This window comes from Macaca thibetana, chromosome 17 (assembly GCF_024542745.1).
Source record: "Macaca thibetana thibetana isolate TM-01 chromosome 17, ASM2454274v1, whole genome shotgun sequence".
Classification (NCBI taxonomy): domain Eukaryota; kingdom Metazoa; phylum Chordata; class Mammalia; order Primates; family Cercopithecidae; genus Macaca; species Macaca thibetana.
This window is the reverse complement of record NC_065594.1, coordinates 78,254,189-78,278,456: the sequence shown is the minus strand read 5'-3', so window position 1 is coordinate 78,278,456 and position 24,268 is coordinate 78,254,189. Positions and strand designations below refer to the sequence as shown.

Here is a 24,268-nt window from a genome sequence, read left to right as displayed (position 1 = left end):
TCTGGCCATCCCAACATCTGACCCTCCAGTGGGAGCCCCCAGACCTGCTGGCTTGCCCACAACTTTTAGCAGAGGCCACTGAGTCCACACTGTCCCCAGATATGCCCCTTCCTCACGTGTGCCTGCATGAGTCAGATGGGAGCGGGACTGGAAGAGAGACGGGGCACAGGACTGTGGAGAGGAGGCTGCCGAGTCAGGAGGAGATGGAGCTGCTTCGTCCTCTGTCATGCAGGGCGGAGGCCCTGGGGACGGCTCCTCTGCGAGTCAGCGAGTATTTGGCGTCTGGCACGCGAGGGCCGCCTGCCACTGACGCCAGATTGACGCCACACGCCTTGGGAGGGGGCTTTCTGGCAAGGATGGACATCTGCAAAGTGATAGAGCAGCCAGGTCCCTGACTGTACTGGGTGGTCACTGCCACCTGGAAACCCCACTGGCCGGTGGCTCACTCTACTGCTCTCTGCTAGGGGCAGCAAACTTTTCCTCCAAAGGCGGACGGCAGATACTGCAGGCCAAGGGGCAAAACTGAAGACATTATTTAGCAGCCATTAAAAAAATGGTAAACCCATTCCTTGTTCACAGGCCGTAAGCCATCAGACTGGGGCTAGATCTGGCCGGGGGCCAGTCTGCCCCTGACTCAGTGCCTTGACCTGATCATGCACACGGAAGGCTGCGACCATGCAGATTTGTTACCCAAAAGAGCTGGGCTGCAGGGGGCTCCCGCCACCTGGATCCCACTTGGGTATTTCCTGCCTTGTTGAATGGCCTGGGTGCCTCCAGGTATTTAAAAAGCTTTGAGGCCTATGACAAATAGGCCTTCAGAGTCGTACACATTGCTGAGGTCAGAATGAAGCAAGGTCAGGACAGTTCCTCCCCAATGGTGGTGCCACACGTTGACTGGCTTCGTTTCAGACACACACCCACAGGTGAGAGCTGATGGGCCTCTTTTCCCATGAGACTATCACGGGTTCTTCCCTGCTCCTCCGCCTGGGGGTCCCTTTCCTGCTGTCATAATCCCCATGCCCTGGGAGAAGTCTCAGACCCGCAAGCTTTGCGCAGCCTGGTGGAGGTGTGAAGCTGGGGAAGAACAGTTAGCGCTCTTCACACTTGGGCTGTCAGGAGGCAGAAGGGAGGCCCGGGGAGGGAATATTCACACCTGCACACTCAGGGGAACCCTATGTGACAGAGCCTTGTATGTGGGGCCAGCTGGACTGTGCCCGTGGGGGAGCCAGGGCCTGCACCTCGGATGTGTCCCGTTGAGGATGTCTTCAGAAGCAGGCCTGGGCTTAGAAACACTGGCTTGTAGCAGGAAACTCAATAAAGGCAGGTCTGAGCAATGGGGAAGGTCGTTTCCAGGGAATAAATTCCAAGACTCCCTCGAGACCCTCCACGAAGCACTGCTGGCTCATTCCTGCTGCTGTTGGTTCCAAGAGCCAGCAAACTCCTGTCCCGGCCATAGTCTCTTATGTGACACTGTTTGGACCAGGCCTGTGTGGGAACCGGACCTTTCTGCGTTTTAGAAGGTGAGTCCTGCCTGTAGCACAGCAGCCCCGCAGAGGGCGCGGGGGCAGAGGTTCCGAAGTGAAATGTGGGCATTCACATAGAACACAATCACAATGATGGATGGCCTCGCCCCAGCTCAGGGCAGGGTCCACTGCCAGTGAGAGATTAAGAAAGCTTTCTTGTTTTAGACCTTCATGGGTTTGAAGTGTTCTGAAATACAGCTGTGGGCCTGGACTGAAGAATGTTTAGGGAACGGGTGTTTGGAAAGGATTCATGATCTGGAAGAGATGCCATCTTCAAAGCCAGCTTTCAGGTGGCAGGATCAGAAAATAATACCCTGAAGTGAAAGGCTCAGAAGCCAGGCCTCCCTGAGCACCTCCTGCCTCGCCCCTTTCCTCCCCCAGGCAAGCCACAGAAACTAGAATCCCCCTTCCTTAAGGCGGGTCATTGAAACCAGAACCTCCCCCTGGCCAAAGCCAGCCATGAAACCAAAAACGGAGACCCTAACCTTTCCCCACTGTTCTGTGTCAGAGCTGGCTACAAACTTACTCCCCGGCCCACCTTGTGTGAGAAGAGGGTCTAAGACCCCCACTGCGGAAAGGGTCCCACCCCACACCCAGGAGCAAGGAACGCTGCTCAGAGAGGCCAAGTGAACCTGGAGGGGCCCTGCTGGGCTCCTTTCACCCTCCAGCATTAGCTCTCAGCCTGTCCCATCATCAGAGAGGCCAAGAGAACCCGGAGGGGCCCTGCTGGGCTCCTTTCACCCTCTGGCATTAGCTCTCAGCCTGCCCCATCAGCTCCACTCGGCCACCCGCTCTTCACCCAACCGAAGCATAAAAACGACCGTTTTCGCCAGACCTCTGGGTCTTCATTCTGAAGGCTCCCATGTCATGTAAAATGACGATGAAATAAACTGGTCATGCTTTTCCCTTGTTAGCCTGTCTTTTGTCACAGGAGTGTCTGCCGTGACCCTCATGATGGGGAGGAGAGGGATCACCCCCTTTCTACCCCTCCACAGGGATGGCTCTCAGAGCCTGCGTCCCCTTCTCCCTGGGTTCTTCCATGAACCAGGACACTGGCTTTGGCTGGCACCTGCTTGCCATCATGCAGACTCTCCTCCCGCCCATGCACCCGATTCCCGTGGGCGGTTCAGGATGTGACAGCCATGGAACTGTCCAGTAGCTGTGCCCTGGGCACCTGTGTTCTAGGCTAACTGCATGAGAGGCAAGAAAACAGGTGAAGAATGAGAGAAAACGATCTTATGGACGGCAACAGGGACTGATGAGCACCAAGAGACATGACTGCATTTGCGGGAGGTTGGCGCCCACTCCACGCCACCTACAGGGATACCTCCGGCAGGCTCCAAAGGGGGTCCAGCGTTGATCCTTCCCTGCTTAGCCACCGTGGGTGGGTGGGGCCACCCGTGGTGCCAGCCTCCCTCAAGGCCCTGGCCCAGAAGTTTGCCTGGGTTCTGCCTGGGCCAGCACAAGCTGGGAACCAGAGCTGCCCTGCCTCCGCGTACCTCCACTGCGATGCTGAAGTCCACCATGGAGACGCTCGTGTTGCGGTGCCAGCACACGTGCACCATTGTGTTGCCACGGTGCGGGGCCTGGCGCTCCAGCGACGTGCGCGAGGCGCTCAGGTCATCCTCTGACTCCTGGTCAGCCGCGGTGGCTTCATCAGGGGACTCTACAGGATGGGGCAAAAGGCAGCGCTTCGGATCTTTCCTGCCAGCACCCCTTCCTGATACCCTCTGAGGTGCTGGGAGGTTGGGGGGCTCACTGCAGTCACGCCCTGTGGTACCTAACCAGAATCTAATGAGGCCCCCACTGAAGGGGGACGGACCCTGGAGCCCTGGTCCCTCCCGGGTGTGTGGAGTACAGCCCTCACTCTGGGTGTGGACAGCCTGGTGGTCTCTCCGTGTGACAGGGGTAAATGCTGCCCCAGAAAAGGTAACTTCCCAGCTCCCTCATGCTGTTTTCAGGTGTTTTAGGAAAATGAACCGTCTTGATCTTTGGCTTTAAACACAAATGTAGACCACAGATGTGAGGCCCACCCGATGGGGTGGCTTTAGATGCAAAAATGCTGTCCCTCCATGAACCAGACCCCAGCATGGGCAGGCTGCCCTGGCCACACTCACTGTTGTCAGGGGGGCTGCTGGCCAGGAACTCGGGGGCGGGGCTGCTGCTCTTCTCCGCCAGGTCAATGGCCATCTGGATGTCCTCAACCCACTTCTCCATCTCAGACCGAGAACTGGAGACAGAGACGCGTCAAGTATTCAGGCCGCAGCATGTCAAAGGGGACACAGGCAAGGGGCGGGCTCCCGAGTTACCTGGCGGCCACGATGATGGACTGCCGCTGGCCCCGGAGGGTCAGGCAGTGGGGCACCCCCCACTCGTCTTCGCTCTCCTCAATCTGTGGGCAAGAGAAGATAACATCACCGTGAGGGACGTGATGCACTTCCAAACGTCCCTGAGCTGGCAGCCAGGCAACTCGGAAAAGGAGGGGTGCCACTGAGCCGGGCTCAGGAGACCCAGAGCCCCACAGAGGGAGGAGGCACTCTGAGTTGGAAAAACCAAAATCGGAAAGGCGACAGGAAGATCGCAGCACGCGGAATGCTTTTGGCAGAGCCCACAAACTTCCCTCTCTCCAACCCCGGAGGACAGCGTGGGCACCAGCCAGGGCCACATCCCAGGCCCAGGCACCCTGTACACCTGCCTGCCAAGGGGGACAGGAGGCAGCCCTGAGCCAACTCGGGGGGGGATGAGGTGGCCGGCCCAGCTCCAGGGAGGGGCGCTGTCATTCTTGTGTGTGGCGAGGACTGTCGGGGCCCCTGGGGCCAGGCGCAGGCAGTGGGAGATGAGTTCATGCCAGGCGGCCTCATCGGCTTGCCCCTTCACTCGATTCTATAAGGAAGGGACCCGCAGATCCCACGTGCAGGAGGAGGAGCCGTGTCCCCAGAGCCCCACTGGAGAAGCCCGAGAAGGCTGGATCTTTTAGGTGAAAGGGTTGCATGGTCTTCGATGGTCTTTGAGCCCAGGTCTCGTCACCAAGGTGACACTGGCCGCCCTCTCCCTTCCTATCCAGTCTCTCCCTTCCCCTCCTCGTCGCCGGGTCAGCAGTGCCCGCGGCCCCCCGAGGACAGGCCCTGGCCTCAAGCCTGCGCCGTACTCACCGTCATGCCATAGAGCGGGAGCTGCCCGTGGACTTTAAACTGATTGGAGGCCGTCAGCCCCCGGCTTGTGTACAGCAGGACGTCGTTGAACTAGAGGAACCAGAAGTGTGTAGAGGTGAGACCATGTGTGGACAGCAGGCCTCCCTCCAGCCTTCACCGTCCTCATCAACTGTCCTCAACTGTGCCTTCACTGTCCTCACCAACTCGGGCCTGGGCACCTCTGGCTGCTCCTCCTCCACCCCAGGTCCCCCCCTCGGGGGCCTTGCTTGCCCAGGTGACACGATCCTTGTGAGGACGAGCCTCTCTCTCCACTCACCAGGAAGAACATGCGCTGTTGGAGCCCCTTCCCCGAGAGCTTGCTGAGGCTGCCCAGGCGGATGAACTCCTGCAGGGGAGACAGACCGGGGGGCTGGCCACAAGCATGCAGACCCCGAGGGCTGATGGCCAGTGTGCAGACCCTGAGGGTTGACTTTGTAGCCCCTGAGGGCTGACTGTGAGTGTGCAGACCCCGAGGACGGACTGCGAGCGTGCAAACCTGCTGGCTTCCTCCCACCTGGGTCCCCTGCATGGTGGAAGTTACAGCACTCAGCTGCGATTCACTGCATGCTTGCTCTGCCCCAGGTGCTGTGCTAAACCCTCACTAGGGATCGCCTGTCTCTTTCCCAGGAAGGTACAGGGCGGTACCACCAGCAGCTGCCCCAACAAAGGATACTGACGGTCGGGTTCAAGAGTGCCGGGGCCTGAGGACCATATGCGTAACCCCAGGATCCCCAGGGCTCCCCATGGTGAGGGAGATTAGAAGGACCCCAAGCAGTTCTCAAAGAAGAAGGAGGCTATAAAAAGTGGCAGCAAGGGACCCCTGAGGACGGAGAGGCCACATGGGAGCACTGTGGCTGGAGGAATCTTCTCCGTGATTTAAAACCCTGCTTCTCAATGAGCAGGAACTGCATTGAGGATAAAGGAGTGAGAGGCAGACGTGTCCAAGGCACCTCTGCATCCCGAGTGACATCCTCCCCGGGGCTGTACACTCTTGAGGGCATGCATTGCAGGGGCGCAAGCACTTGAAAAACAAATGATCATTTTTCAATTGTGGTGGAATCCGCGAAACACTGAGCATGCGTGGCCTTCGCGCATTCACAAGGTAGCCCCACCATCACCACCATCTACTTCCAGAACGTGCTCCCTCGGGGGTCTCCCATCCCACCCTCCCATTCTGCTCTGGGTTGACTTGAAACAATGAGTGGATGTGAGGCAGCCTGATGAGTGAAAGAATCGGGGGATCATCTGAGCTTAGGAAGCAACACCCCAATTCCATCTTCACCTTTACTAATACAATGGCCTCCTCTCTGGAGCACATGGGATGCGCCTGGCATGTCCTAAGTATGAAGTCCTAATAAGGGAAAAGGAGCCAGGCTGGTGGGATCGAGGGAAAGCAAAAAGACAAAGCAGAGAAGCTATACAGGTCTGCCTTTCTTCATGGTCCAGGACACAGCCGTCCTGCACAGATAATTCACCATCTTCCTGCACCCAGCTATCACCAGACCCTTGGCTGATAGAAAAATGCAAGTGAGTTCGCTGCAGCCGTGGCGTTATCATACTGCACAAAGCCCTTGTTGGCACACAGCACAGACACCACCTGATGAAAGTCCCCAGCAAGCCTTTGTCTCCTTGCAGTCACTTCCTCTCTTGCTGTTGCTTTCTGGCAATGTATTTTCCTACTTCTCTAATAAGCCTGCCTTTATCTATAACCGTTTTAGTAAGTGATTCTTACCGCCTGCACTGCCAGCCTCAGATAGTCACTGATCACCTGCAACACTGAGTGATTACAGGAGCTCCAGACGTGAGCCTGCACCTTCAATATCATTATTCCCATGTTTCAGATAAGGAGACTGAGGGGCAAATGATTAAGAAACTTGCTCACGATCACCTGGTCAGCCAGGGTGTGACAGAGCAAAATGCTTTCCATTGTGCTGTGGAATGTAATTAATGCCACTATACTACGTGTACATTTCATCTCTTCAATTAAATGTAGGTGGGGAAAAGGAAGATAATTAATAGGTATTACGTCATTTTCACATAGCACATCTCATTTGATCTTAATGACCTGTGAAGGAGAGGCTATGGTCTCCATGTTACATGGTCCCCTGCCACCCCAGGTTCTGGTAGAGCGAGACTTTGAACCCAGGGCCACCTCCTCCAATCCAAGGCTCTTTCCATTGCAGTGGAAAGTATTTCCTCAGAATAAGGAATTCTTTATCAATGGTCTCTTCACCATGTAGCATGATATGCTAAGTATTTTATACCTTTCAAAGCTGAGAGAAAATTACATCGATTCCGCAGGGCTTTTCTGAGGGTTCTGTGTGGATGGGTAAATAAGGTCATTAAGTGCCAAGGCCCGGTGGGATCTTCTCACCAGCAGAGCTGAGGCAATCCCAGCTCTAATTTCTGCCAGTGCTTAACTGCACCGCTCTTCTGACAATCTCTCACAACGTGGCTTCTGGGCAGTTTTGTAATGAGGCTTCCTGACAGAAATGCTCCAGTACACGGAGAGTTTCCCTCCCCTGCCCTGAGTTACAGATATCAAGTTTCCAGGGCAGCTGCCTGTTGGAAAAGACTAAAAGTCCCTGAGATCCTGGATCCTGGCCTGCAGGGTCAGGCAGGCCTGCAGCAGATCAAAGCAGCTACAGTGAGTTGTCTCTTGACCTGGGTGACGTAGGGTTTGAATTGGGAGTGCCACAGGGTAAAGATCCCAGAGAGAGATTTGATGAGATGTAGCAACTGAATAATACGTTTGATTCGTGGGTGATGATGGCTTCCTAGGAAGGGAAGTGGAGAAGGCAGGCTTTGTCCCTGTCCTCCACATTGTCACTGGCCTGGAAGGAGTGTGTGTAGGAAGCCGTGTTCGGTGGGAAGACCTGCATCTCAGGCAGGGGCTGGGGAGGGGAAGGCGACAGTGTCAGTGAACTTGCATCTCTCCTGGACTTGCTTTCCAGCTAAGATTTGGTATTTTAATTTTGAACTGAAATTAAATTATATATAGAAGATTGAATTTTAAAAAAACTCTTCATACCTGCATGGGAATTCCTAGCATAATTTAATGTGCTAACTTTCTGGCTTTATTACTATTTACCTAATTCTTTTTTTTTTAAATTTTCTATTTTCATTTATGCACATTTTTAAAAAATGAAATAAGCAATCTGAAATCTTCTGTGGGATACGGTAGGGGAAAAGGTAAAGAAGCGAATCACCCTGTAAAGAGAAAAACAGAATATGAGGTCAGAGGATTGCTTTATCTCCTCCGAACGTGATGATTCCGAACCAACGACACTGTCGTGTTTTTCCAGTTGTCTCCCAGGTGGATGGAAAGAGGACATTTTGCCTTGCAAGTGTCTCTATTCAACAGGTTCCAATGTAAGTCCCTCCGATGCCTCCTTTCTGCTCCCCTCTGCAGTGCATTGTGAGGCCACTGCCGCTTACCCTTCCTGGGACCACGAGATTGTCAATGCCAATCAAATCTTTCTTGAGTTCGTGCAGCTTCTGGAAATTCTCCATCTTGATCATCGTACCGTGGAGCTGTGCCACCATCTCCGTGATCTCTGCCAAAGCGGCTGTGAAGGAAAGACACACACAGTCTGCGGTGGGAAAGGCAGGCAAGGGTCTTCCCCGAGTAGCTGTCAGCTCAGGGCTGCGGGGAAATCACTCCAGTCCTTGCATAGTATTCAAAGGTATCTTTTGAGCGAAAACAGTGTTATTTCTCTATAACGAAAATTGATAGTGCATTTTCTGAATTTATTTGCTTCCTTTTAGCATGTTAAAACAGTAAGTGACCCGTGCATGGCTACGTGGCATACGGCTGTCCTTCAATGAGACGGACTTGTTGGCTTAGAGGGGAAAGACACGAGGGGAAGAAGACTGCCTTGAATTGTGTCCCTGGGTAGACTTTTCTTTTCCCTCCTGTTACTCGGAAAGAACAAGGCACAGTGAACACAAAGAGGCCACAGAAAAATCTGGAGCAAAGTCGGCATCTCTTTGAGAGGAGGTGTAATTGATATTGTGAAGTGTCAGTATCACTCCAGGTAACTAACATTCCACCACACCCCAGTTCTGCCTTGTGTGGAAATTACACTGTTTGTCAAGATGGTTGCGAAGAATTGCTGCAGAATTTAAATTTTTTTATTATTATTTGTTTGAGACAGAGTTCTGCTCTTGTTGCCCAGGCTGGAGTGCAATGGCACAATCTCAGCTCACTGCAAACTCTGCCTCCCAGGTTCAAGTGATTGTCCTGCCCCATCCTCCCAAGTAGCTGGGATTACAGGTGCGTGCCACCACGCCCGGCTAATTTTGTATTTTTAGTAGAGAAAAGGTTTCACCATGTTGGTTAGGCTGGTCTCGAACTCCTGACCTCAGGTGATCGACATGCCTTGGCTGCCCAAAGTGCTGCAATTACAGGCATGAGCCACCGCAACAGGCCTTTATTTTTCAATAGAGGCATAGCTCCCTTATACTGGTGGGCATCCTGTATTTAAAAGGAGCTAGTGCCTGATTAATACAAGCTTGGGTGGCACGCAAGTCCCCAGCGGCTGACAAGCTTGGGTACTTAGGTCAAGAAAAGCGAGAAATACTTGTTGACTGAACTTTAGGCTTCAGAACACTAAATACCTCTTTGACCGCTTCCCCCAGCATTTCCGTGTTGGAAGGGAAGCATTTAGTTTTCTTGTTTTTTTCCCCCAAGGATGCAAGTTAAATTCTCCCAGGCTCATCAGAGAATGTGGTCTCAGCCATAGTGACAAATCCCAGGCCGTGCTCGATCTTCAGATATTACCACCCAGTTTGGTCCAGTAAACATTTACTTGGCACCCAGTGCTCAGTGGCAGGGCTGGGGGGAGTGACGGGGTTCTTAGAGGAAAATGATGGAATGATGGCCCCCTGGCCCCCAGTGCTCATGGGCAGGGGCGTGCTGGGAACAGCCCTTGGCACTCAGTATCCCTCCAGCTCTGGAAATCTAGGCTCCTACAGTGCTGCCACCTCATGCTTTAAGCTAGCTAGCACTTTCTTCCTCAATCCTCAAGGATAGACTATCTCCACTGGGTACTGTTTACAGAAATAGCAGAATGAAATTGGATCAGTCCACCAAGGACAGTGCCTGCAAAACCACACACACTGCTCTCACTCCCATGGGCGCTAGATCTGAGGAGTCCTCAGAGTCAGGAGAGGCCCTGGGTCCTTTCCTCCGGGCTCAGCCAACACATAGGCAATGCCCGTGTGACAGGACAAGGCGGACAGGAGGTCAGCTTAACATCAGGGGCCAGGCACAAGCTGAGGCTTAAAGGACGAGAGAGAGCTGGCCAGGAAAGGCCAAGGAGGTGGTGGCCAGGACTCTCAACAGAAGGAACGGAATGCGCCAAGGTGTGGAGGCAAGAGGCAGCATGGTTTTTGTTTTTAGAGACTGGGTCTAGGTCTGTCGCCTGGGCTGTGGTGCGATCATAGCTCACTGCAGCCTCCAACTCCTGGGCTCAAGCGATCCTCCCACCTGAGCCTCCTGAGTAGCTGGGACTATAGGTGCATGCTCGTAATTTTAAAATTTTTTGCAGAGACAGGCTCTCACTATGTTGCCCAGGCTGCTCTTGAATTCCCAGCCTCCAATGATCCTCCCGTCTTGGCCTCCGAAAGTGCTGGGATTACAGATGTGAGCCACCACCCTTGGCCAGCATGGTTTGTTTTAAAGACAGATGGTCAACGACAAACCACGTCAGGAGGCACTTGTGTTCCCCTTCTGTGAACTGTCACTGTCTTAATTACTTTGTCGTCTACATATTGGGTTGCCTTTTTTAACAACTAATTTGTAGGAGTCCGCCATATATTCTAGATATTAACAATGATTTTTCTAGAACAAGCCTGATATCACTGGTTCCCTCCTTAAAACGCTTCCTGTTCAGCTTCTGCTGTTAGGTTACGGCTTTGCAGGGTCCATAGGGTGCAGTGGGACGTGGCCCCTGCTTTCTGTTGCAGCCTCACTTTGTGGCTCTCCCTGTGCCCTGCACGCTTTTCATAATGTTCCGGTCTCTGTCCCCTCTGAACCTGAGCTGGTGGTGTTTCTAACTCTATTCTCCACACCCTCCCTTCACCCAGGAAAACTCCTATTTACATTTTAGCTCTGAACTTGGACACCATTTCCCTTCGAGATTCCCCCAGCAGCCCCCAGTGCCCCGGCTCCAACTGCACCGTCCACTTGTCTCTCACGGCCCTAGTGCAGGGTCGCCACTGCCCAGGTACCTGCCTGCAGACCCTCCGGCAGGTCCTGTGAGGTCAGGGGCCACACTGTTCCTTCTCCCTCACACGCCCAGTACAGCTTTATCCCTCACCCCCTTCCCACCCTTTCCCCACAAGTCCCCAAAGTCCATTGTATCATTCCTATGGCTTTGCATTCTCATAGCTTAGCTCCCATTTATGAGTAAGAACATAGGATGTTTGGTTAATACACATCCCTTATAAAAGTGTATTAACCAAATACAGCTGGGGTGTGAGAGCTGGCCAGGCCAGGTCACGAAGACTTTCAATTTTAGCCTGAGGCAGTCAGCTGTCACCCAGGTTTTAAGCAAAGATATAAGAAGATGGATTTTTAAAAAGATGACACGTTTGGCCAAAGAATTGGAGGTGTTTCTGACATTTCAGGCAAGACATGAGGGCCTTGCCCTCCTAGTGGGTGTGCAGATTCAGGCCACCTGTGCGACAGCCACCTACGCAGGGCCAGCTCCGCGTGCTTAAAGGCTAGGTCAGGAAGTGCAGACACTCACAGACCACACGTGACACCAGACAGAACAACTTCCTTTCAGAAGAGCACGCGTGGCCCTGTGGGAAAAGCAGGGTCTGGAATGGGGCTCTGACCTCTGAGTGACCCTGCAAGTCCCTTCCCCTGAGTCTCAGCGTCCCTATTTGTAAAATGGGATAGATAATGCAATTGATCTAAAGGGGTCATTAAAGGAGTAATGGTGTGAGCATTGGCACAGTATCAGGTACACGGTACCTGGCCTGGGGCTGAGCAAGCGTGAACGGGTAGGACTGTCCATGAGATAGAAGGGCAGGACGGTGGTGACCATGGGTTCTAGGTATAGGTTCCAAATTATTTCCCTCCCAGCTGGGTGACTCTGGGCAGGTTCCTTAACCTCTCTAGTCTCGGTAGTCCCCGTAGGTAGAACGAACTCACCTGTGCCTGAGGCTTGGGAAGAGTTAATACAGGAGAGGTGCTTCTTACGGCGTCAGGCACATTACCAACGCCCGGCAGCAATGAGCAACAGGATTTGTGACAAGCTATGTTCCGTGGCCACGGTAGAGGGATGAGTTTCAACCATGTGGGTAGAAGCAAGCTTCCTGGGTGAGGGCTAACTGTAAGCGGAGTTCTCTAGGGATCTTTGCACAAAACCACCCGGGGACGGGAGGAGAAAATGCACACAAGAGGGAAAGGAAGAAAGGGGTCACGATGATCATTAGCACCTTCTTTACTGTCAAGGTGTGGCTGGGCGTGGTGGCTCATGCCTGTAATCTCAGCACTCTGGGAGGTCAAGGTGGGTGGTGGATCATGAGGTCAGGAGTTCGAGACCAGCCTGACCAATATGGTGAAACCCCGTCTCTACTAAAAATACAAAAATTAGCCAGGCGTGGCAGCGTGCGCCTGTCATCTTAGCTGCTCCAGAGGCTGAGGCAGGAGAATCGCTTGAACCCGGGAGGTGGAGGTTGCAGTGAGCCGAGACTGCGCCATTGCACTCCAGCCTGGGCAACAGAACGAGACTCCATCTCAAAAAGAAAAGAAAAGAAAAGAAAAAAATCAAGATGTAAGCAAACACCAGATCAGGAATAAAAAGCAGCGCCTGCCCCGATGAAAACCTGGGACCCAGCATCGGCTGGTCTCTCTCCCTGGGAAGCCTCTCCCTGGCTGGGCTCAGTCTGGGAGCACCCGGTCTGAACCGTGCCATGGGCACCAGGTGGCACAGGCTCCCGGCACTCACCTCGGCAGTCCCTGAAGTCGGCGTGGCTCGGCGGGTGGTGTTTGCACAGCCGCTCCAGGACCTGCTTGTAGTGCATGAGCCGGTGCAGCGGCCGCAGGAGGAAGGTGTTGAGCGGGAGGTAGCACACTTTCTGCAGCTCGAAGTCCCTGCAGAAGTTCTCCAGCCGCCGGGAGCTCTTGATCCCGCTCTCCAGGGCCTCCAAGGCCTCGCTGTGCTTCCACAGGTGAGCCGCCAGGTGCTTGGGGGGCAACAGAGGAGGAGGGTCCTGTTCAGCTGACTGGGACCTGCGTTCCGCCCAGTTTCACTTGGGAAAAGGAAGCGCACCTGCACTCTCTTTATTTCATCGATTTGTTTAATTCCCTTAAATTTCACATTGTTCATAGTTCACTCTTTGGTATTTCACTTAAGTTCTCAGGATGAAATAAAAAGGCCTATTAAGGTACTGAGCAGTTTAAAATACACACGGATCATAAAATATATGAGCTGTAGATATAACATCAGAGGCATAAATGTTCCTTTAAAATTGAGCCTGGAAAAACTGGGGAGAAATATATGAACAGGAGCTCCTTAAGGGGGGCTGTGGTTTTCTTCTAAATGTCATCAGATAACCACCCGGGGTCCATCAATAAGCATTACGTAGTTTTAAAACCGCATTACGTAGTTTTAAAACCACATTCCTGCCGCCCTCGCCCCATTTGCTCAGACAGTAACTAAGCAGCTATGTGAGCCCCTCCTCTGCCAGGTCAGGGAGATGGATGCGAGTCAGAAAGCGCCCTCACTCTCTCGGAGTCATGGTGGGGATGGAGACAGGGTAAGCGTTTGGATGACAGAGCATTAAAGGAGGAATGAATTCACCTGGGTGGGAGGGAGGAATTCCAAGGCAAGGACACTACCAGGCAGATAGGGGGAGAGCAGGGGACAGGGGACACCACGGGACACAAAAGCCGAGGTTGCTTTCTTCAAGTCTCACTTGATAATCACCTCCTAGAGTAGGCTTGCTCTCTATGTGCTGGTAACTCCCAAATCTAAATTTTTATTTTGTGTGACAGGGTCTTGCTCTGTTGCCCAAGCTGGAGTGCAGTGGCACAATCTCAGTTCACTGCAGCCTCAAACTCCTGGGCTCAAGGGATCCTCTTGCCTCAGCCTCGGGCGGCTGGGACTATATAGGCTTGAGCCACCATGCCCAGCTAATTAAAATAAATAAATAAATAAATAAATATTTATTTATTTAGAGAGACAGGGTCTCACTATGTTGCCCAGGCTGGTGGTCTCAAACTCCTGGCTTCAAGTGATCCTCCCACCTTGGCCTCCCGAAGTGCTGGGAGTACAGGCATGAGGCACCACGCCCGGCCCAAAGTCTAGATTTTTCTATCATGTATGTGGGTGTATATTTGTATACATGTCTGTCTATAGATATAAAAGGCACAAAATGATGAAAGTTTTTGTAATTGACTTGTTTTTATAGAAAAGCCCATGGTAGTATCTGGCACAGGCGAGTAGCCCAAGTCAGAGAGGAAAACGCAGCACCAGACCCAGATTTCTCATCCCGGCTATGGCCTAACCTTAGTGGCTTCTCCACACCCATGCCCCGGAAAGAGCTGGAAACATAGGCTGTCCAGACACCCACTTCCTGCTGCCTCACCCGGGGCCCCCGTGTTTATTCTCTAACTTCAGAATGGGTACCACCACCAGCCAGGTACTCAGGACATTAAAACCTGGGGTATACTCCACATTGTTTCCTTGTCTGAACCCATCCCCAAGTCCTATCAATTTGTCCTCCAGAAAATGTGGGACCTGCTTTTGTCTTCTTTCCCATGGTCACTGTTCTCATTCCGGTCTGGCATCGTCCACTGCTGCGTGGTCTCCAGCCCCTTCCACTTCACTGTGAGTTGAGCCCCCTGAATGAACTTTCCGCGATGCCACTCAACAGACTCCTCTTAGGCCGGAATCCCTCTGATCTCTCTGGCACTGATGCTTGCCACTCACCCCGAGCCACCCACTGACCACCTGGCACTCAAATGCACCATGCTCTTGCACCCAGAGCCTCTGCCCACAATGCCCACTGCTGAGGACCCCCCCATCCCTCGGGGTTACTCCAGGGCCTGCCCTGCTTTGTACTCCTGCATCCTCCTGCACTCACTGCTGTGTCTGTCCACATCAGCCTTTATCACACAGCCTGCCTGCTGGGTTGATTTCATGACTTTCTATTTTGACATAGACATTCATAGGAAGTTGCAAAGAAATATACAGGGAGGGACTGTGCACTCCTCACTCAGCCTCCCTCAATGGTGACATCCTGCAAAACTAGAGTATAGTATCAACACCAGGAAATTGACACTGGTACCGCCCACAGAGCTTATTCAGATGGCACCAGTTATACACGCTCTTGTGTGTGTATGCATGTGCGTGCATGTGTGTGTCGCTCTGTGCAATGCTATCACACCTGTGGTCCCCTATTTTATTTTGAGAGAGGGCATCATCATGTTGTAACATCCTGGCAAGTTGTCACATCCTTGGGGCCTGCCGTATGCAGTGGGTGTCCAAAGGTCTTCCCTGTACATACTAAAGAGCAAACGAAGCAATGCACATACCCAGGCCAAGGCAGGGGTCTTGGGAGAACACACGAGTTGGCGGTGGCCGGAAGGCAGGGTAGAAGGTGAAGGGTTGGGAGCAGGGTCTGGAAAGATGGCCTAGGACTAGAGTAGAGGCTTTCTTCATTAGGTCTAGAGTTTGGATTGCATTCTCCAAACCACAGAGAACCAGGAGGGCTTTGCGCAGTCAGTTTTGTGTTGTATAAACAGCGACTCCAGCCATCATATAAGTAGTGGGTTGGGAGGCTGGGTTGGTGGGAGGGGACTCATTGGGAAGCTGGCCCGGTCGCCTAGCAGGAAGAAAACAGAGAGCCAGGAGGAGCAAAGTGGTAGAAGTGTGAGAAGGAGGTACAGGTGGTAGAAGCGTGGAGCGATAGGCGATATAGGAAGGAATGAAGGTCCCCACTTGCAAAGCAGGTAAAGGTCAGGATGAAAGGCCCTTTCTTTGCATTGATTTCCAAGTGCTTTTGTGTGTCTGGATGGATGTGTGCAGGTGGAGGTTCACAGCGTGGGCTGGAGGTCCTGATTTAGAAATTCTTTAAAACAATAAAAACAGCAATTTAAAAAAAACCCACAACTAACTTCTCAAAAAGGCTGCCAGTGGCTCTCACAGCCTCTCCATCTATTTTTATTTTGCTTGCACAGAGCTCCATGCTATAAACGCTCGTGGCATCAGCACACTCCTGAGATGCCAGCACAGCAGAGGAAGCTGGCTGAATGCAGAAATGCCAGCTCCCCAGACCGAGGAGAAATAATGCCAGGCGCGGAAATCAGGTGTATTTTTAGGTGGTCTTCTGCGCTGGGTTAGCGGAGGGGAAGGTGGGATGTCAGCCTCGGCGGGAAAGCAGTGGTGGGAGTTGGCACATAACCTGGAGAAGCCACGAAGGACACCTGCTGAACAGCACCACGCTGTGGACTATCTCCGCAGGTAGGGAAGAGCCTGGCAGCTCTCTGCTGCTGTCCCCAAAGGCCCACACCAGAGTCCAAGCCTCCTTGAAGAGGGCGCCCCCCTGGGGAGCTGTGATCTCAGATTGAGGAACATGGGGAGAAAAGCTGAGAAACCAGAACAGCACGAGAAAAAGTACAGAGCATGTGAAAAGAGGGAAAAGATGGAAGAGAACAACAGAAACAGCGTCATGTTACATAAGAGAGGAAAAAGGACGTTTCTGAGAACCGAATGAAGCTGGTCTGCAGTGACTACATCCTGTCTGATCCCAGCTATGTGACATCTGGAAGGCAAAACTATGGAGATGGTAAAATATCAGTGGTTGCCAGGGATTTGGGGGGCATCTAAGGGGGATGAATAAGTGGAGCCCAGAGGAGTTTTAGGGCAGGGAAACTGTTCTGTGGATCCCTGTCATTATATATTTGTCAACACCCACAGAATGTACACCACCGAGAGAGCCCTAATGGTCAACCTTGTCAATATTGGTTCATCAGTTTCCACAAGTGCACCAAGCCAATGCAAAAGGCTAATAGCTGGGGAAACTGTGTGTTTGGGGGTGGAGCGAAGAATATGAGAACTCTGTACTTTCTGCTCAAGTTTTCTGTAAAGCTAAAATTGCTTTGAAAGATAAAATACATTAACTTCAGCAACTCCCATGGAAAGTGGAAAAGATGTCTGTTGTCCTTCCGTCTGAATGTTGTCCTCAGCCGTAGCTCATGCCATTCAAAATACTGTGGCTGTGGAACATCTTAGGGAATTCTTGCTTTTCTTTTTCGCATAGGATTCTGCAACCCTGATCACTCCCACGGCCTCTCTCTGGTATTGCCCCAAATTGCAAAGGGTTGCTGTTTGAACACAGTGAAAAAACAAATAATACCTCAGGATTCAGTCAGTGTTATTGTGGTCTTTGTTAAGAGAAAGAGATTGACAGGAAATCTCTTGAGTGGCATTTGATCCTATATTTTCTGTGCCACCCCCCGACCCTCCTCCCCTTGTCTCTCTCTCATGAGATTCATCTTTGTTTATTGTTTATTTTTGAGATAGGGTCTCGCTCTGTTGCCCAGGCTCGAGTGCGGTGGTGCCATCATGGCTCACTGCAGCCTCAACCTGCTGGGCTCACAAGTGATCCTCTCCCCTCAGCCCCCTGAGTAGCTGGAACTACAAGCACTTACCATCACTCCTGGCTAATGTTTTTTATTTTTCGTAGAGACAAAGTCTTGGCATGTTGTCTAGGCTGATCTCAAACTTGTGGGCCCAAGCAATCCTCCCACCTTAGCCTCCCAAATTGCTAGGATCACAGGCATGAGCCACCACACCCCGCTGAGATATATTATTTTAATGGGAAAAACTAAACGCCAACCCACTTAGCTAGGTTCATGGGAGTTAAGACAAACCCTAACGGTAATTTCATTCTATGAGTGTCCTGTGTATAGTAGGTGCTCAGTTAGCACTGGGTGGATGGATGGGTGGGTGGATGGACTAAAATGGGGGCAGTATGAGCACCTTCTTTAGGGGGTTGCTAGCTTCTCGGGGCAGTTGTTAGTTTTTAAGGTTGTCATACAGACTCTGGGCAGTTGAGATTCAGGAAGATTGCTTTAAAATGTGAGTACAGGTGTATTCAAAAGACATGCTGTGTGGATTAAAACATTGTATGTTAAAAGAATTGTTAATGGAGTCAAATGAAAACAAAAAAAGGAAAATTTCTGATATAAGAGATGGGGTAGATTTTTTTGAATATGGTAGAGTATTAGTTTAATGTTTATTGACTTCTTTGGATATACTTTCACTTTTATGTCATTCATTGTAGATATTGCTGGATGATTAAAAACATATTTGCGAACAGGCGTGATGGCTCATGCCTATAATCCCAGCACTTTGGGAGGCCGAGGTAGGTGGATCACCCGAGGTCAGGAGTTTGAGACCAGCCTGGCTAACATGAAGAAACCCCGTCTCTACTAAAAACACAAAAATTAGCTGGGTGTGGTGGCACGCACCTGTAGTCCCAGGTGCTACTTGGGAAGCTGAGGCAGGAGAATCGCTTGAACCTGGGAGGCAGAGGCTGCAGTGAGCCGAGATTGCGCCACTGCACTCCAGCCTGGGCGACAAGAGTGAAACTCTGTCTCAAAAACAACAACAACAACAACAAAACCAACCAACCAAAAAAAAAAAAAACCATATTTGCCTCGTACACTGATTTAAAGTCATAGAATTTACTAAAACACCTACATAGCTCTGAATCTAACATTTGTGTCATGGTTATTAGAAGAAACCAAAACAACTGGCTGAAAATGTAATGTTCAGACAATGTTTGTCGATGCCTTTTTTTTTTTTTTTTTTTTTTTTAGGTTTTGAATCATCCATTCCCAGAAAACACTTGTTCTTTTGGGTACAACGCAAAACTTTCCAAACAAAACACCTACTAAAGATGCTTTCACTAAAGTGATTGGCTTTTCATTCCTGCTTTGAAATAAAAGTATCTAGAAAGGCTGGAGAAGGGTTTGCCAAACAGTCATCTTCCTGCTGTGCCTTAGATTAGACCGGGGTGTCCGATCTTTTGGCTTCCCGGGACCACATTGGAAGAAGAATAACTGTCTTAGGTCACACATAAAATACACTAACACTAACGATAGCTGATGAGCTAAACAAAACAAAACAGAACAAAAAAACCCAAAAATCACCAAAAAAAAAAAAATCTCATAATGTTTTAAGAAAGTTTATGAATTTGTGTTGGGCCACATTCAAAGCCGTCCTGGGCTGTACGCGGCTGGTCGGTGGTGGGTTGGACAAGCTTGGTGTAGACAGTTAAATCAGGAGATGACGCTGATGGAAATGGCTTATAGCCTACACCCACAGCAGCCCCGATCGATTTTCCTCGGTGAACTTGCTCCACCCAAATCTCAACCAGCTCACCTTCATGCCCTGAATGTTCTTCAGCATGACATCGCCGATTCTTTGGTAATCTCTGATTTGGGCATTCGAGCGGCCTTCCCTGAGAGCAAAAGCAAAGGGTTGAAAATGCAAAGCGTTAGTAGTGACATGACCAGAAGAGGCCCAGCCCTGGGTTACAAATATCAGCCTACTGCTTTCTTTCTAATCACCCCTCCCCGGACATCTCCTGGACCTCTCCTGAACTTCTTATGGAGTCACGGAATGTTACCGTTGGAGGGAGACTTGGAAATTACCCCACTCATCCTGCGAAGAATTCCACTTACGATTTGAAAGAGACAAGAGAGAACCAATTTCCGATCCTTTTAATTTGGTTTAATTATTTTACTCTACCCATCTGCACACTGGAGTTTGATTTTATATTAATTTTTTCCATCCACACTTGGGTGATTTTAGCATCATTAGGTCAGCACAGAGATCATGTGCAGTAAGTGGCTTGTAAACAGATTCTATCCTAGAGATGGGTACCGCTAGACACCTGCAGGAAGCAAGACTCAGCCCCAAAGCAAGGTTTCTGCTTCTAAGAGTGCTTGCCTGAAGCAGACCAATAGCTGTCCATAGCCCTTGGGAAGAGAAATGCATAATTGAGAAAGGACAGGAGATGGTACCTGAAGGTGGGAGTGACGCAAATGCCATAGAATAGGGTAGGGTGGGTGGCCCAGGAACAGACAGGCATGGAGGGGAGGGCCATGGCCCCCCAGACACGTTGGGTGCTAGACAGCAAAGCTGTGGGCACTTTCAGTGAGGTTTGGGGTACATGTATACCCTTCCAATGGCTCACTGATCAACGCAGAGAGAAATATAAAAACATGGATGGTAGCGAGTATTTATTAAGTACTGTCCATGCACCAGACACCATGCAGAGTTCATTACAGGCATGAGCCCTTTTAGTCCTCATAGAAACCGTCTGCGGCAGGTACCACTATCACCCTCATTTTACAGTGAAGGAGACAGAAGCATAAAGCAACCATGAACTTGTCTGATATCTGTCATCACGAGGTGTGAACTCACACAGGAGCTAGCTCTAGTTTCCCAGGCCACACACCTAACCGTTATGCCAGTGCATAGCTGCAGACTTTCCCATCAGTGAGAAAGGAATTTCCCAGAGACAATTAAAACATCGTTTTCAACAATCAACCTGGCAATTATCTTTAAACCAACTGTCCAGGAAAACCAGAAGCCAACTTACATGAAAGGAACGAATTAAAAACAACAACAAAACCCAGCACCAGGCTTCTAATAGGAAGTGAGAAATCCTCAAAGTGGAAAAAAATAGCTGGTAACTGAAGTCAGGAGGGACCCAGGATCTACATACACCTTATGCTGGTTAATATCGAGTGTCAACTTGATTGGATTGAAGGACGTAAAGTATTGATCCTGGGTGTGCCTTTGAGGGTGTTGCCAAAGGAGATTAACATTTGAGTCAGTGGAGTGGGAAAGGCAGACCCACCCTCAATCTGGGTGGGCACAACCTGATCAGGTGCCAGCGTGGCCAGAATAAAAGTAGGCAGAAGAATGTGGAAAGACTAGACGGGCCTAGCCGCCCAGCTACATCTTTCTCCCATGCTGGATGCTTCCTGCCCTCGAACATCAGACTCCAAGTTCTTCAGCTTTGGGACTTGGACTGGCTTCCTTGCTCCTCAGCCTGCAGACGGCTTACGGTGGGACCTCACCTTGTGAACGTGTGAGTCAATACTCCTTCATAAACTCCCCTTTATATATACATCTATCCTATTAGTTGTGTCCCTCTGGAGAACCCTGACTAATACACACCCCACAGATGTGGTAGCTAAGAACCTTCTGGCAACGCGAGAAAAGGCTTCCACTGGGACACTGAGAGCCTTCCTGTTGACTCAATCTCTGATTCATCAAGGATCTTCTGATGAACAGAAGAGGGCAAGGAGGATGCACACGCTTAATTAAGCAAACCCAGAAGATACAAAAGTCATCATGTGTAGAAACAGGTTGCTCCTGGCTTCACAATCCAGGCAATCAACAGCATTATTTATTCTATTGGTTCCAACTAAGCATATAGAGCAAATTACATCACAGGGGAGACTGAGGGCACCCAAAGCTTTTAGATAATGAAGTTTCTCTAAAATGAAAGAAAAGAGAGCACCCCCAGGCTCCCCAGCTCCTTCCTGGGTCTTCGTTCCTGCCCTGTGTGCTAGGAGTCTTCAACCTGGTCCGTTTTCTTCCATCAGCACAGCATACTCAGTCCTTTGCGTTCTCTTAGCTGCCTTCATTGGCACTGCTCGTCTGCTAATTAAACACATCTCTCCCCACCGCTCTCCTAAAAAGGTTCTGGGAAGATGGCCATTAGCCTCTGAGCCACCAGAGCCCATCTCCCCTCCTCCTATATTCGGGCTTTCCGGGCTGGTCAGCCCCACTGCATGGCCCTCCAAGCTCATCCGCTAGGGGACGCTTTCCTCTCCAGACTCCCTCATTTCTCTTCAGGCCAACCGTTCAATTCTCGTGGCCACCTCTTCAGGCTGCTCCCAAGCTCTCTGTGTGTTTTGGGAGCCCTTTGGTGGTCCTCGCTTTTCACCCTCTACTTCTTCCTATACAAGCCCTCCTATTTGCCCCATGGCAAATAGGAGTTCATGATGAAATATCAGTTCATGATGCCAAACCACGGCTGATGCAGGTAATGCATTTCTTAGACCATCCAGAATGCTCCATGCGAATGACCCCACATCTTGTATCTCAAACATAAGATGTTCCAGATTTTCGGATCTTACTTCCAACACCAAATCCTCTTCCTCCATTTTCTTTAATTTTTTTATTTTTTTTTAAGATATGGGGTCTTGCTTTGTCACCCAGGGTGGAGCGTGGTGGTATCATCACAGCTTGCTGTAGCCTCAAACTCCTGGTCTCAAGCCATCTCCCTCCCTCAGCCTCCTGAGTAGCCACTTAGAGGTGTGCACCATCATGCCAGCTTATTTTTTTTTTGTAAAGATGGGGTCTATTTTGTCGAAGCTGGCCTTGAATTCCTGGACTCAAGTGATCCACCTGCCTCAGCCTCTCAGCTGGGGTTATAGGTATGAGCCACAGTGCCTGGCCTTGTTATCTGGAACTTAAATAATTGGCCCCAGAATTTTTTGAATGGATCTGCCATTTGAGAACATACAGAAACAAAGGACTGAAGTTCAGAGGACATCATTTAGATATTCTAGTGAGAGTCTGGATTTCGGGGGAAGAAATGAGGAGGCTTCTGGCTTCCATTAGTAATAAGCAACACCCTCTGTCTCATAGACACCCCTATTCAAGAGAAATGAAGGGCTGGGAAGAGGATGCTGGGTGAGGGCAGTGGGGACTGAGATGGAAGCCAAATGTCATCTATTTCACTTTCTCTGTTCTTTTGCCAACTATTTATTATCTACTGATGTTAAAACTCCAAACTCGAAAGAACCTTCCTTCCCACATCCATCTCTCTCTAAGTCCCCAGCATCTTTCATGGGAGAGACGGCTCTGGGTTGACACCAACAGACCCCTGTGCGGCTGGGACGATGCAGATGCCTAATTGTAAAGGGGTCAGGTTACGTGATGTGGTGAGTACAGGCTGGGGGCCTCTGAAGTCACTGCAAACAGTACAACACATCTGTCTTTCTTGTCTCGTTCTGTCCCCACCTCAGGTCACATAGCAAGTCCCAGCCCTGCTTGGTTCCAAATACACAGGACACAGCCCCAGGGACTGGGGGCAACATCCAAATTCCTGCTGCCCATCTAGAAATATCCTCATGGTGTTACTTCCTCTACATGTCACTACCTCCAAATCTATAAAGCCAAAGTGTTCCTTCTATTATGAACAGCTAAAAGGTCACTGGACTATCAAGAACATGAAAAGGAATTCTAATCCTTCCACGTCCTCCGGATGTTAACCTCACAAGAAAGGGGTCCTTGTCCGCAAGGCAGGGCCACATATTTGTTGCCTGCGTAATTACCACACAGCAACAAAGATGAAAATTCTTTTGACAATTTCACTTAGGAAAACCATGTAAAGTCTGCTAAGAAGCTGCGTGGACGCTCCATTCTGACCTGTGCAATGTGATGAACTTACTCCCAGGAGCCACGACACATCACCTCAGCAAAGGACTCAGCACATACTCACACACTTCATGAATTTTCAGGTCTTCCTGACCTCATATCCAAACTTCATTCACCACAATGTGAGCTGGTCAGTCATTCAGCAGCAGACTGACTGACGGCAAGGAAGAAGAAAAGGACATGAAAATGACCAACTGTGGGGGGGCCGCTGGCCAACAGCAAGGTTGTCTCCAAGGGTGGACTGTGAGTGTTTTGCCCACCATCTCCCTAAGAGGAGGCGGAAGGGCAGCCTGTACGAGTTTTGTCTCTGACTGCCAAGAAACACTCGTGCAGGCTGTCGTCGCAGGCAGGGGCAAAGCCAGTCACGATCAATCAATACTTAGCCCTCTTACTCACCTCCCCAACTGCAGGGTCAACATAAAGCCCATTTAGAACATCAGAGAAACAGTTCACAGTGTGCTGGTGACCTTGGTGGCAATAACATCTCCCAACTCTCCTCTAAAGCATCATGAGCCCCAGGGCGTGGGCTCCCTCTGACAGGGCGTGTTTTCCGGAAAGCAGTAACATTTGGCCAGGCTGTGGTGAAGTGCCCGGGGAGATTCCTTAACCATGAAAGAGGGCAGTGACTGGCACGCTGCATATCCCGAGGGCCCAACGTAAACCCAAGCGTGTTTACTCATCACCCAGCTCTCCCCTTCTCTCCTTGCCACAATACAAAGAACCGTCTCCTCAGAGTACACACGCCAGCAGTGCAGCGTGGAGCTCAACGGCTCATTTTTGTCCCCTGGCTCTATCTCTAGATGCTCACTCAACCCCGAAAACGGATCTTTTTTTGAAGCCTCTTAGTCTTCACTTGCAACACCAACACCACATCATTGTCCTCACTACTCCCTGCAGTGTCTAGGATTCTAAATGGAAAAAAAAGTATGAAATTATGTATGCTTGTGTGTCTGTGTAAGCGAAAAGCATAGTGTGAACTGAGTAAGTGGGAACAGACGGACCCTACATTAATATATGGGGTGGGGAGGGTGGCTGGGTTCCAAAAGCAAACAAATTAGCC

The 24,268-nt window shown here is 50.7% G+C and overlaps 1 protein-coding gene across 2 annotated transcripts in view; it reads right to left on the bottom strand.

The window, feature by feature from the left end:
* Positions 1 to 24,268, bottom strand: part of FARP1 (FERM, ARH/RhoGEF and pleckstrin domain protein 1) — a 461,133-nt gene that overhangs the window by 6,134 nt on the left and 430,731 nt on the right. For both annotated transcript variants that reach the window (XM_050765964.1, XM_050765965.1), the window contains 8 exons: positions 19,126 to 19,204; positions 12,679 to 12,916; positions 8,153 to 8,283; positions 4,992 to 5,060; positions 4,676 to 4,765; positions 3,833 to 3,915; positions 3,641 to 3,753; positions 3,023 to 3,189 (listed from right to left, as the gene is read on the bottom strand). In XM_050765964.1, the coding sequence (XP_050621921.1) occupies positions 3,023 to 3,189; positions 3,641 to 3,753; positions 3,833 to 3,915; positions 4,676 to 4,765; positions 4,992 to 5,060; positions 8,153 to 8,283; positions 12,679 to 12,916; positions 19,126 to 19,204 (970 nt within the window). The remainder of the gene's footprint in view (positions 1 to 3,022; positions 3,190 to 3,640; positions 3,754 to 3,832; positions 3,916 to 4,675; positions 4,766 to 4,991; positions 5,061 to 8,152; positions 8,284 to 12,678; positions 12,917 to 19,125; positions 19,205 to 24,268) is intronic.